At 35.3% G+C, this 14,155-nt stretch overlaps 2 protein-coding genes across 2 annotated transcripts; both read left to right on the top strand.

The window, feature by feature from the left end:
- Positions 1 to 1,232: 1,232 nt before the first annotated feature.
- LOC143469404 (uncharacterized) lies at positions 1,233 to 6,647 on the top strand. Its single transcript, XM_076967086.1, has 16 exons — positions 1,233 to 1,443; positions 1,648 to 1,655; positions 2,151 to 2,251; positions 2,590 to 2,794; positions 3,103 to 3,207; positions 3,354 to 3,426; positions 3,518 to 3,615; positions 3,730 to 3,831; positions 3,953 to 4,137; positions 4,245 to 4,467; positions 4,578 to 4,796; positions 5,438 to 5,527; positions 5,708 to 5,768; positions 5,848 to 5,990; positions 6,126 to 6,317; positions 6,389 to 6,647. The coding sequence occupies exons 1-16, from the start codon at positions 1,341 to 1,343 to the stop codon at positions 6,548 to 6,550; spliced, it is 2,070 nt and encodes a 689-aa protein (XP_076823201.1). The 5' UTR covers positions 1,233 to 1,340; the 3' UTR covers positions 6,551 to 6,647.
- A 2,914-nt stretch (positions 6,648 to 9,561) lies between these two features.
- On the top strand, positions 9,562 to 13,376 carry LOC143469290 (protein ABHD18-like). The gene is made up of 3 exons (XM_076966930.1): positions 9,562 to 12,274; positions 12,446 to 12,672; positions 12,863 to 13,376. The coding sequence occupies exons 1-3, from the start codon at positions 11,407 to 11,409 to the stop codon at positions 13,109 to 13,111; spliced, it is 1,344 nt and encodes a 447-aa protein (XP_076823045.1). The 5' UTR covers positions 9,562 to 11,406; the 3' UTR covers positions 13,112 to 13,376.
- The last annotated feature ends 779 nt before the right edge of the window (positions 13,377 to 14,155 follow it).

Genomic DNA, 14,155 nt, shown 5'->3' with positions numbered 1-14,155 from the left:
TCCGGTTGAGTGTGCGGTCAAAGTTTACGCTAGCGGGCTAGCGTACAAATAGAAATATAAGTTTTGTTATAATAAATAAATAATAAAATTGTTTAGTACTTACCATATACCGCTACGTATATGAACATTATTTTAATCACTATTCTGTACTCATTGTAGGTAATTTCGAAGAAACCATAGGGACACTATTGAATGCAAGTTTTTTTGTGCACCATAGAGCGTAATTTTCAGAGACTGGTGTGCACCAGTAGACAACAAAAACTGTGCACCAGATGTCCTTGTTTTGGAATTGCTTAGCTTACAAACTAGCTCTTCTGACCCATTTTGGAGGCGGAGAAGTGATCCATTTATGACCTGCAAGCCAGGCTTCAAATTCAGAAGCCTGGGTGGAGATTACAAAGGTCATGGGTTCTGCAGATTGAAGCCTGTATCGAGATTAGAAAGGTCATGACTCGTATAAAATGAAGCCCCTTTGGGGCTTTATTTCCCCAAAGGAGTTTAGGCCTATCATGACAACAAAAAAACAGTTTTCAAAGTAGGGATTGTCTGTAACATCTGGAATCCCTGCATGTTTTTAAAAGTTCCACTTTTTGTATTGTAATATGAGTGCAAAGTTGTATTTAGATCATTTTTATGTGTATTTTCCAACTAGGACATATTTTTTATATATTTTTTGTGGTCTTGCCTGAATTCGGAACTGTTTATCACTTATAAGGGATACAGAACAAGTAGAAGCATTGTTAATGTCTTTTCAAAATGATAGCATAGCACAACACTGAACATAGGCCTAGTTTGTATAATGGCAAGTAAGTCAATCACAAACTGGCAGAATAACCACTAAAGTTTTTAAAAGCTTTGATATTTAATAGATAAAAGCATCTTGTCTAGTACGGATATATTATTTTAATCACTTAGGCAGAGTTACAGCTATATATTTTCAAAACCGACATTTACAGATAGGTTATTAGACCATAGTGGAAAGTGTGGCAGCTGTACGCACGAGATTCATCAACGTGCATGCCAATTTACAAAAGATAAACTAATAATTGACGCTTCAGTGCACACCATCTCGTCAAAATTTGCACACACGATTTCTCGTCAAACTGCTATACTTTTCAGTCGGGGTACCGGTAACAAATAGCAGCAGTTTTAAAATCCCTGATGTTAACGTTGGTTAAGAATAACAATAGCTGCTTTGCGCAGCAGTATAGTGTTATTGTTTTGATTCTCACTCTTCTAACAGATAAAAGATTTTCACACTTTGATAAGTTACAAACTCAATAAAATCAAAATCCAAGAAACATAATAAAGTGTTTTTTACAAAGCTAAGCTTAAAAGCAATGGCAGCATTTAGGTTTCTATCTTATCAGAAGTATCTGTTGAAAAACTGTACAAAATGGAACAGCACAGGTTACTTACTTCGGCAGAAAGCATATACATCAGGTTTGTGTTTGAACACTATTTTGTTGTACCTTCTCCTATATCTGTATAACTGGTAGCAATTTGCAGTAAAACACATTAAATGAAAAATTATGACGTTGCTAGCTTTGAATGTTCAACATTTAGGCTGGCATTTAAAAGTATTTGAGTGTATATGTAATATGTATACATACTAAATAATAATAACTTTAGTTATTGATGTTACAGATTCCCAGGTGAGGAGATGAATTTGCATGCACTCTCAGAAGATTGGAAAGCAATTTAAATTATACTATCATGCATTTAAAATAAATGTTTCGAAAAAAAAATTAAAAAGTTAAATTACTGAATTAGTAGTCTATCATTTTTTACGTTCATGAATGTATATTCTCCAAAGTATGGTTTGTGAGGTTCACAGACTGTGTAATATAATGGTGCGCTTTAATTGCAAGAGCATTAACCTTACTTGGACCACTGAGATCATAAAGATTATTTTGATTTATTGGTTCATGTTTTTTTTTAATCCACGATCCATGCGATCAATCTGGTCCAAGTGAAGTCTTGTACTTTGGAAGGATGTGTTCCCCCATACACAGTTGTTTATTCCAATTTTAATATATGATACTTCAAAATAATTTCAAAACTAAATTTGTTTTTCTATTATTGTGTGCTTTCACCTGAACTGAGTGTTCTACTTTATAGTAATGCTTATGAAAAAATGTTTTTTTCAGTGTCTTAGATTACTTGCACCATTTACATCAAGACAAAATGATATTCATTCAAGTTGTGCAAACTTGGCTACTTCAAATAAAATGTCTCCCAAGGAGATAAGGTAAGTTTTAAAGTTTTGCATATTTCTGGAATTGGAAAAGTGTTGTACAGAATAAAATAAATTATAAAACAGAATGTAAGGTGACACTCTAATGTTTAATGCTCTTCACAAGCTTTTGCAAGCATAAGCTGGCGTCATTATGTGTATGTTAAGAGTTGAATAAAATCTATTTCTAGTAGTTAAAATATCAAACATATTTGAGTAATATTCACAGTGAAACTGCACGTTTATATGAATTCTATATCATAATCGTTTGTATATAAATTGATGGAATTGTATGAATGCACTTTGCAATAATTTTATATTCATTATTATAAAACTATAATTTTACCTTTAAGGGATGTGTGGGAAAATGCATGCGGCACAAACGCTCCTTTATCATTTGACATTGACAAAATGACAGAGTTGTTAGATCACGACAATCACGATATGAGGCGTAAATTTCGTGAATTCATGAGTGATCCAGTCATGACCCCGAAATATGACATATCGCTTGCTGAGGAAAGAGATGTTGCTTTACAGAGGCTACAAAGAATATGTGATGTATGGAAAGTATTTGTAACTTATGTGTAACATAATTTGCATGGTTGAACTGTTTGAGCCACTTTTAGCATATGAAGTAAGATGGGAGAAGCTGCTGTAAACCTTTTAGATGTGGAAAGATTTGTTAAACAGTTCACTGTTCATACAATAAATTTTTTATTCTTAAATTTTGGGTACTGTATTCTGAAAAAAAATCGATAGCATATTTAGTTTGCCATTGTACAATTCATTCACTTAAAAACTTTGCTCTTTGACTTCAGTATGACAACATGTGATTGGTTTTACTTTTGTGATATTTATTTTCTAAGAATGGATTCATTTCTGTCACTGATTTCTGGCACAATCCTCTTCGAATTTTTGCTGCTCATGAAATATCTTCTATAATTGATCCTGCCATGACCACAAAGATGACTGTGAGTTTTGGCTTTTTGATGAGTCTCCGACTCCCCATGCATGTCTGATGCTTATTTTACATGTTCTGTAAGAATTGTTGAAGTGCTGATGTTCAGAAAAGCGATGTAAACGGTACGGTATCAAAAATTATCTGTGTCTTTTATAGGTCCAATTTAATTTGTTTGGAGGATCTGTAATTAAACTTGGAACAAAAAGGCATCATGATAAATTGATCAAAGGTATGTCACATAACATGAAAATTAAAAAGACATATTCAGCGACATTACAATCAGACATATATTTTTGCTTGACAAACTGCTTTCCTTCTAGGAATCGATACTCTAAACGATGTTGGCTGTTTTGGCTTAACTGAACTGGGATATGGAAACAATGCTGTTGAAATGGAAACTACTGCTGTGTATGATAAGGTAACATACAACTTGTACTGGAAAGAAGACTTAGCAAATATGTGATTAGCGCCTCTGCCCATTACTAACATAATGGAGTGGGCCATGTTAACAACAGGTATTGACTGTCAACAGGAAACTGAAGAATTTATAGTTAACACTCCAACTACTCTTGCTCAAAAATATTGGATCACAAATGGTGCTATTCATGCAAAGCATGTCATCGTTTTTGCTCAGGTGAAAATGTATTTCAGTTATTGTTATAAATCGTAGTTAGATTATCCATAGACGCATGAAGCATAAATTACTTAAGTGTTAATGATTTGTAAAGGTAATTATTAATGTTTAAACCACTTAGCTGGAAGTAGATGGAGAAGGAAAAGGCATACATGGTATTCTTGTGCGAATCCGTGATGATAATATGAAGGTTATGCCTGGGGTGAGGGTGGAAGATATGGGTCATAAAATGGGATTGAATGGGGTGGATAATGCAAAGTTGTTCTTTGATCATGTACGAGTTCCTCGAGAGAACCTTTTAAACAGGTTTGCTTTGAACAGAATTTGGAAATACTTTGTTTTTGTGTCACTTGTCAAACTTTATAAAATCACTGCAACAAAATTAAATTACATTTAACTTTTGATTTGTGTAGATATTCTGATGTGTCAAAAGATGGTGCTTTTACAACAACAATCGAAGGCAATCGTAACAGATTCTTAACTGTTGCTGACCAGCTACTGTCAGGAAGGATATGTATTGCTGCAATGTCCATTGGTGCAGCCAAAGCATGCCTCACAATAGCACTGAGGTATGCTGCAACTCGTCTTACAGTTGGACCTAGAGGAAAATCAGACATGCCCATACTCGCTTATCAAGTAAGCTGAACATTTTAACATTGAATTAACTTTGAAGTATTTCAGTAGTACTCTTTTTTTAATTATTGAAATTTAAAGATTTTACCATAGAACTTATGAAATCTGTGCAGCTCCAACAGCGCACCTTGTTGCCATTATTGGCACGGACGTATGCAATGAACATCGCACTTGATTATGTGAAAGAGAGATGGGCTGCCACGCAGAATGTTGAACATGTCAACCCAAAAGACCATACCGAAGTGGTTATTTTGTGTTGTGCTATCAAAGCCTTGGTTGGTTGGCATATTGGAAAAGTAACAACTGTAGCAAGAGAACGTTGTGGGGGCCAGGTAAGCTGCACCTTGGGTTTCAGAAAGCTTTTTGCTCACTGCCTATGTAATGTATACTAGATTGCTTATTATGTTTTACTAGCATAAAAAAAAACATAGCAAATGATCATTTAATTTTTAACGGTAGAAATTAGTGATTATATACTTCGTAAGTGTCCTTTCGTTTATGAACAATTGTTTTCATGCAGAATAATGTTAGATCTTTTATTAGCGTATTTAATATTAACTTGGATCGATCTTGATAATATGCAAAGAGGTGCAGCTAACTCTCACCTCAGTAGTTATTACCAATGGTCGTGTATATACACTAACAATCTGCATAGATTTTACGTTTATGGTGCCTTCTTGAAGTAGCAGCGGTAAGTGAGACGTTACAAACTTACTTGTAATCGAATATTATTTTATCAAAGGAATAACATGAAATTGGAAACAAAATATAAATTATTTCCATAAGAAAAATAACATATTTAGTTAAGTATGGAAAAGATATGAGGACTTACTGCTTGAAGGAATTATTCAGGGCAATTTGAACCAATTCCTGTTATGATATCATTATGGTGTTGATAGAAAAATGCGTCAACTCAAAGTTATCAAATTTCATATGTAACATTTTTATATACTATACCAATTTTTGCTTCCAGGGTTATCTAAGCTGTAATCGATTTGGATCATTTCTTGGTTCAGCTCATGCAGCAATGACTGCTGAGGGTGATAATTCTGTCCTAATGCAGGTAGCTATTGCTTGGTGTTATAATTGTTCAGTAAACATATCTCCACATGCTGTCAAAACGTTACAAAACCAATGACATGATGATAACTGTAGCTTAATTAACTATATGTAATGTTATTTGAGATAGAACTTATAAAAATGTTGCGGTAAATAATTAAAATTCATGTTTTGTTGTGTTTAGAAAGTGGCTAAAGAGAAACTTGGAATGTTCAAACCCAAACAGCTTGCTCCTGTGCCAGAAGGTTTGTATTTTAACATGTGGTGAGTAGGCCTATGCAATTTGTGCTCTACAAAAACTGAAAATATATGAAATATCTCCAGATCTCAGTAATGACGAATATCTCCACTTTCTCCTGGAAGCACGAGAACTATCACAGTTTTCTGAACTTGCCATGAAACTAATGAAAGGAGGGAAAGAAGGCCTGTTTGAAACATGGATGCTAAAGGAGAGTGACTTAGTTCAGGTAAAGAAGTTCTACTTCACTCCTGCTTGCTACCAGCCCTGAAGACCAGAAACTTCGTAATTTTTTATTGCAATGTTAAGTTGAATGACACAAATTTCGGAACTTTTTTGTATCAAAGTTTTTTTTTTAACCCAGAGTGCTGCGTTTGCATTTGGTGAACTTCTGATCTCACAACGAATAAAAGCCGTAATTGATTCTCCTGAGACGAACGATTCCTTAAAACCCATTCTTTGTGAATTACGTCGTCTCTACTTGCTCGACGCAGTGCTGGCAGATCTTGGTTGGTTTGCAGCAAATCAGTTGATAACTCCAGAAAGTGCAAAACATGTAAGTATAGGCAAGTACTGAAGTTTGAAGCAAATTTTGAAATCGGTTTTATGAAAAGTAATTGTTATTAGGTCAATGAAGCTACAGCAGAAGCTTGTCGAACAATAGCACCCTATGCGTTGCGTTTGTGTGACGCATTCGACTTTCCCGATGCAATGTTGTCTGCTCCCATCGCTCTTGACTGGGTTGACTACAATGTTGGTGACAACCGCGGCGAAGTTCAACCTGCCTAATTTTTATTTACAATTGTTATTTTGTATTTCTTCTGTTTACTGCAAAGAATTCCTATTGCCTAATTATTGTTATTAAATAAAATCGAGTATAGTTTCAGGTTTTAAATTCAGAAGGCAGGCGTTGTATCTGAACCAAACAACCTAGTTTTCTAATTACAAGGAATCGTTACAAAATCTACATTATTCTTTCTAAAGTAAGGTCCATGGAACTCAAGGTTTCATTCAGAAACATATGTGGCGCCCGCGCGATCCCATTGGACAATTTAACTTTTTGTTTAATGTGAATTTTTTTTGGTGATAACTAGGGCAATTATTTTTTGACCTAAAAAACTAAAAATTGAAAATTTTGACATTAAAAAACTTTTTTTTGACCAATTTTGACATATGAAGAATTCAAGTACAGTAGTTAAATTACGCTTTATTGTACAAAACGTTAAAATTTATTGTAGTACAACGAGAGATACTTTTCTACATTTAAAAAAAAACAAGACCCTGGTTATTCTCGAATAAAATTGCAGACTAAATAGTTAAGTTGAAAAACAGGGTAAGGAAGTAGACACACATAGAAATAGGACAGAATACAAAACAAGTGGCAACGTTGGAGCCAAATATGGCTGTAGGCTAATCTAACTAAAACGAAAGAATGTGCAAAAGTCTAACAGAAGGGCAAAATCTGAACACGGACCTAGCCTATTCTGAAAATGGAAATGAGCTAATTACAAATCACTGCAGCTAAGACACAACAAAAACTGTTCAATACATGATACATGAAGTATCTAAAGCAATACCGAAGCAAGAGCTGCACCTAACCTACAGCTGCCGCAAAATGACTTAGGACCTAGCAAAAATTTTACACGTTTTGAGATGTGTTGAGCATCACACCATATCAACTTAATTATTTCACTTAATGGTTTATGATTCACAATACGTAGACAATGGGCCATTTACAACAGTATAAAGTAGGCTACAAGGTGTAAAATGTTAAATGAAAAGTTCACTGACAGTGCAACCTCTACGAAACCACGGCAATGCAGTTTGTAAAAAATTTTGACTTTGTAAACAATTTTGACATAGTTTGACCTAACGCTAAAAATTTGACCAAATTTTGACTTTTTTTGACAAGTCAAAAAATAATTGCCCTAGTGATAACTGATAACATTCTTTTATCAGCGTTTAAATCAGTTCGATTAAGTTTGCTTTGTCTATTTCTATGAATTTAGTTCTATCCGGTCTTTTTCTATTGGCCGTTCTGCTGAGCAAGTGCAATGCCGAAATGTACCCGCAGCTTTCAATATCATGTTGAGTCAGATTAACATCATTTCATGCGATGCATCACATTGCAAACTGCCACAGATAACTGTTATGGTATCATAATAATAATATTTACAGCATAGCGTATTACAGTAGTAAAATGTGCTATAATCACAATTTCTAGCGTTGCACTAATCGCATTAACAAACGTAAAATTGGGCGACAGCACGAGTGATCATTGCTTAGTATCAATCCAATTTGTTATAAAACTATGCGATGTGCTTGACAGCTTAAATGATCTTGCAGGGTTCCTCGACTGAAACAGTGAGTATGGGAACCACAACCACTGGCCTTCATGAACGTGGAGTTTTTGGTCCGAGCAAAAATATTTTTTGATGTATTTTTGGGAGAAGGTCCATGTTCAATTAGCTCGTACACTGTGATTTTTTTTTAATTTAAACTATCATTGATTTTCTTATTTTTGAATATGCAGGTCGTTTTAGTTTTAAACTTTTTTAGCCTAAACTGCACATTATGCTTTGAAAATGTACGATGTCTATGCTTTCATCTAAACAGTTCTTTGCTTTTAGTTGCAAACCGAAGTCATTAGTGCCTAGCCTACGCGGTGGTATGAAGTTATGAACGTGAGAGGTGTGGAATGGAATTAGGTGTCTCTATTTCATCGAAAAAAATTCGTGCCTTCAAAGTTATGTTTCACAGTTTCTTGTTAACCTAGCTTAAGAGTTATAACCTAGTAACCTAAATCTACCTTCTATCTATATGAATCTAATCTAACTCTTACAGTCTTTAACTTGAACAAAACCTCAAATAGCTATAATCAACTTTTTGCATGACCTGACCCTAACCTAACCGCCTATCTTTAACAACAGGCTACGTGACCTACATACAGTAAAATAATCACTCGCATGCAATTAACAGAGGCAACCACAGGATGCCTTTTATACTAGCCTAGACCCCGGCTAATCAAATTGTGACGTCATCTGGTTGTGCACTTCGGCACTAGACCAGGGACATCTAAACATGTGTTTTCAACTCCCTTATGGCGAAGGGTTAGTTGTTGTTACGTTGTTGGGATGTTGCGTTGCTGACTCCTTGTCTCAGAAGGTTGCTATTTCTGTCCACTGTCTCCTTCGCTCATATAGTAAAACAAATGAACACGAGGTTCTGAGTTTAACCTTTACTCAATCTTGAGTCCTGTGCTCAGGCAGTGCAAAACGGAATGGGTCGTAAAACGAACGAGCAGTGCCGAAATCAACATGTGCTGGGAGCATTGTGAGGGCGCCAACCAGCGAAAAAACAAACAGACACCCAATGGCCGCTACACCCTTACTAGACCCAAATTATTTTTGATGTTCAAGTATACCATTTAATTTTCGTACCCAAAACTTTTTCGTGCACACCTAAATTTGCAATTGAATCTTAGCAGCATTTATTTCACAGACTGCTCAGCTCCTGGTGATCGAGTTTGGAAAAACTAATTTCAGTTAACAGCAAGCCTGTTAGGCAATTGGTTTTTTTCTACTTCTGTAACCAGCAGTCGATGAAGTAGATACTTATTTTACTGTCCAATAATGTTCCCTCTAATTGTTCACGAGTCGGAGCAAAAACACTAACTCCCTGAGCGGTCCCTTGGACCACTGTGAGCAACATCAGACGTGCGCGTGCGCACTGTGGTCATTATTATGCGTTTATTTCATTTTCAATTCAGGTTGGATTTTTTCTTGTGCGCGGAGACCGTGTCAGCAGTGTGCATTTGCGCACGCGCGCAGCTTAGAGGGAACATTGCTGTCCACCCATTATCGAAGTAGGAAAATACCATAACGGTCTAGAGAAACTATGCTTGTTTTTAAATTGAAATACTGTACATGTTAATTTTCAACCCTAAATAACAAACTACGTTTTCTAAAGTATATATTAAACTAAAATTCATCCCCTCAAACCAAAACTATCGCTTCTCATAGTGTGACACTCGTATGCGCCAAGATTCGTTAACGTGCACGACTTACTTTTCTTTATGCCAAATTATATTAAATAAACAAATGAAAACTGGTTGTTTGAACGCCAATTTATAATAAAAAACAAATAACTGAGGTTTCAGTGTATGCCATCAAGGCAAAATTTGCGTCTTTGTGTGCACAATTTCTTGTCAAAAACAGTTTTACTTTCCAGTTGGGCTCAAAACTAAATTAACTAGGCTAGGTTGTAAATTGTAATACAGTAGAACTCTCATGGATAACCGTAAATATCGGATGAAAATTCTAGTCCGGATGGTTTCCTATTCTCTTTAGTGCATTTCAACTTGCTTATAACCGATTCCTTATCATATATAACGGATACATTTTCCAGTCTCTTTGAGAAAAACCAATGTAAAATACGTGGTACGGTATATAACAAATCCATTCATCATTGCAAAGAAATCGTTTGTTGACAGTGCAATTGCTATTGTCACAGAATTTTGAAGTTTGTTTAAGACAACCCTTGGAAATCCTTCACTCACCAATAAAACGGTGTGACATGGGAGTAGAATTTAATATTTTGCCACAAACTCTCAGTGATCTGATAAAAAACGTATGTACAGCATGTTATTTCTGACTTGAATATGTCTTGTAATTAACTCTGGAGTTTGAGACATAATACATAGGGACCTGGCGAGCCTGTGTAGTGTGCTGAGCGTCAATTTTGTATACAACGGAGGAATATCGCTGGTCCTGACTTGTCCCTTATATGCGAGTTCTACTATACACACAAATTTTTGACTTAAAGGGACATACTATTTTTTCTAAACTCCAAATTAATCTAATATAATCCCCTCAGATCCAAACACTCACCACTCAAAAAAAAATTATAAAAACAGTGGAACGGACTTTGAACACCAAACATCCATCAAAATGTACGAAATTAATTCCCAAACAATCGTTTTAAATAAATAAATTTAAAAAAATAAATTTTATCCAAATTAGACCTTGTAAATCCAAATCTTTTAGGGGCATACCAAAATATTAGCAGCAAAAAATCTTAGCACCTAAAAATTAGTTGGCGTTTATCTAAAAATATTCCTTATCATAGTTTTGCCCACGATTAACAATGTGACTTTACAGTCTGGCAGCTAATGCCATATGACTGAGGGCTAAATCAGCTGCAATGCTAATGCAAAATCAACTAAATTTCCAGCCCTAATTGACAGGCATTGATTAACCCAGTTTAATATACGAGAACAACATTTTTCTATATTTTAATACATATGACATAAAATATATAGCATAATAGTAATATTTACATCGGTGAATTGGCACATAAACCAATTTTCTGATTTATTCTACACATCATACAGATTGTCCAATAGGGAGTTTGCACTAGCATTGTACATAACATTCAATCATTTCAATTTATTGTGATTTCTTAATGGCCTCCAGATTACATTAATTTACTTTGAAACAACCAATTTTATATGGATTTGTGATATTTTTGCATTAGTTAGGCTTAATGTTTTATGTAAAATGTAAATCCCACCACTGACAATGTAACTGCATTGAAGAAAATTGTAAGTTGACCATCTTCTGGACTTTATACCACATCGAGCAGATATGGGCCTCAGCAAAACAGACCTCCTTTTTCGAAAACTAGTCCTGACTAAATTTTATACAAGAGGGTGGGGTAGACCAGATGTGATGAAAAAAATATTTGAAATGCACAAGTTAATCTCGAATAGGGAAACCTGTTCTAAATTGGTTTCACCAAACTATGAAGTAGTCATTGATAAAGAGATAAATTTTGCTAATTACAAGCTTATTCATGGACATTTCATAACTCCACTTATGGATTATCTTCCCAAACTTGTGCCAGTGTGTGCCCAAGTTGCAACATTTGAAGTTGTCATCAATAAGTCCAAGGTAAGAAGCGACAGCCATGGCCCAGCATGCATTCACATGGCTGGAACTGGAGACCACGGCTTCCAACGACGAAGAGAGATGATAGCAAAACCACTTCTAAAATCAGGAATAACTTCAGTGTTGCTAGAAAATCCATTCTACGGAACACGGAAACCAAAGGAGCAATTTAGGTCTGGACTGTTGCATGTAACTGATCTCTTTGTTATGGGTGGGTGCTTGATACTGGAGGCACAGGTGCTATTACATTGGTTAAAACGGATCGGTTATGGTCCACTTGGTGTGACAGGCATATCTATGGGAGGTCATATGGCTTCACTGGCAGGTACAAACTGGCCTGAGCCCATTGCAATTGTCCCATGCATGTCTTGGACATCTTCTTCAGTTGTGTGGACAGAAGGCGTGCTCAGCAAAGCTATTCCATGGAGAACGCTTGAAATGCAATACGCCAGAAATCCGGAATATGAAAAAGAAATATTGAACATGTTACACCATATAGATTCCTATAAATTGGGAATGGATTTTGTGACTAGCAAAGGAGTACTAAAACCTAAATCTGAGCGTGGTAATGTGACTCTGCTCTGCTGTTACTTATAAGTGCCGTTAAACATAAGATTTTGGTGAAATATCACTAAATTACTGCAATGTATGATATTTTTGTATGAAATTATTACGCTCATAATGCCTTATTACAAGGAACTTATTGTTTACAAACACTTATGAATTCTGTTTAAAGTTTCACAAGAAGATGATGATAATATCCCAAAGAAAAACACGGACACAGAACGGAGGCAGCAAGAAACAGTCAAGTTTATGAAAGGGGTCATGGATGAAATCACGCACCTCGGAAATTACTCTGTTCCTGTTGATCCCAGTGCTGCTACATTTGTTATTGCTAAAGATGATGCTTATTTTCCACAATCTTCCTTAACCCACATGTCACAAGTCTGGCCAGGTTGTGAGGTATGCTTACATTTTAGGCCGGTTGGTCTAGTTTGCTGTCAACAAAATTTACCCAAACTGTAGTGGATGGTGAAACCCTGCAGTGTGTGGTGTGCCATTGAAGTTCCATGATCTTCTTTAATGTTTTTAGCTGTAGTTTTGCTGCTAAATATATATGTTGATAATTAAATCATTATGTATGGGCTTTTAGGTTCGTGAAATGAACTCTGGCCATGTGTCTGGCTTTTTGATTCACAATTCTGCCTTTCGTTCAGCGATTGTGGATACATTTGAGAGATTGATGAAAACAGACAAGCATGCTTCTGCAAAAAAACAATCAGGAGAAATAAAAGAGGAAAATGGCTTATGTCATTCAAAGCCTGCAAACTCAGTTCCAGTTAAATCACATAATATATCTTCTTTTGCAATTGCCCTAAAAGCATTTGTGCTTAAATCATAGCGGTATACTTATCAAACTGTTTTGCACTTTTAATTTTTGCAGTTTTGGTATTATTTCTAAAAACTATGCTGGTTATTTTCCGATGTTCATGTGTTGGCCGTGTGGTGCTTATAACACTGTGTTGTTGGACTTTTCTTTCAATAATTTCTAATGTTATACTCCAAATTCATGCTTGCATTTGCAATACTTATCATACTCTAATATACAGTTATCTTTAAAAGAGCAGCAAGTTCATAAAATAATGTAATAAAGATTCACCAATCACTGTTTGTTTGAAATGTTGTCAAACAGCAGCAGTTTTCACGTTTCAGATGTTTTTTGGATGGCTGAGTTGTTTTTCGTGTAAGTAGTTAAAATATATTCCATTGCGAATTAATGCACATGCAATTGCGCCTGAAAACTAGCAAATTATACTTGGGTGACCAACTTCATAGAAATACATGACATTTTTTAAAAGTCGCATATATTACAGTATTAATGGATTATTTCTGTGACAGGAAAAAGTCATCATCAATGCCCGCGCACAATGTAAAAATTTTTGCAGTCATTTAAAAATGCAAGACATAGCAATGTATCCTAGGAGGCCCGGGCTTACTTGATCTAAAAGCATAACAACTTGCTTTTCTTTCAAAAGAGCAGATTGCCTGGGGATTAATTTGCAGCCTCTGCATGATTTCTTCCACTAATTCATTAGATCACTTGGAATATATGGGATTTTATGTCAGTACATGTCGTATATATTAATGACGGTTGGTCACCCTAAATTATACTTATTTGAACGTGATGTTAAGCTAACTGTTTTTTTTAAAGTTGATTTTAGATTTATGAAAAATCAGTTGTCATATGAAATTAGTGTAGTTGGTACCATAAGAAATGTTGTTTCTAGAGTAAATGTTCCTTACAAAGCAGGGATTCTGAACTCATCAAAACACAAATTTGTTGACCAAGTACAGTGAGAAGGCGGAATCTACTATAAATGAATGGCATAAACCAGACTTTCTTACTAATGGTTTATCAGCGGTAAAAACGTTAATGAATGCGACT

Source organism: Clavelina lepadiformis, chromosome 8 (genome assembly GCF_947623445.1).
Source record: "Clavelina lepadiformis chromosome 8, kaClaLepa1.1, whole genome shotgun sequence".
Taxonomy (NCBI): domain Eukaryota; kingdom Metazoa; phylum Chordata; class Ascidiacea; order Aplousobranchia; family Clavelinidae; genus Clavelina; species Clavelina lepadiformis.
The sequence above is the reverse complement of the archived record's forward strand: the minus strand, read 5'-3'. Positions and strand labels throughout refer to the sequence as shown.

Excerpts from the sequence above, each read along its gene's own strand:
- LOC143469404 (XM_076967086.1), top strand. The coding sequence starts at position 1,341 with ATGGCAGCATTTAGGTTTCTATCTTATCAGAAGTATCTGTTGAAAAAC. Across the intron at positions 3,427-3,517 it reads TCATGATAAATTGATCAAAG|GAATCGATACTCTAAACGAT; the intron begins GTATGTCACATA and ends CTTTCCTTCTAG. Across the intron at positions 4,797-5,437 it reads GAGAACGTTGTGGGGGCCAG|GGTTATCTAAGCTGTAATCG; the intron begins GTAAGCTGCACC and ends TTTTGCTTCCAG.
- LOC143469290 (XM_076966930.1), top strand. The coding sequence starts at position 11,407 with ATGGGCCTCAGCAAAACAGACCTCCTTTTTCGAAAACTAGTCCTGACT. Across the intron at positions 12,275-12,445 it reads AAAACCTAAATCTGAGCGTG|TTTCACAAGAAGATGATGAT; the intron begins GTAATGTGACTC and ends TTCTGTTTAAAG. Across the intron at positions 12,673-12,862 it reads AAGTCTGGCCAGGTTGTGAG|GTTCGTGAAATGAACTCTGG; the intron begins GTATGCTTACAT and ends ATGGGCTTTTAG.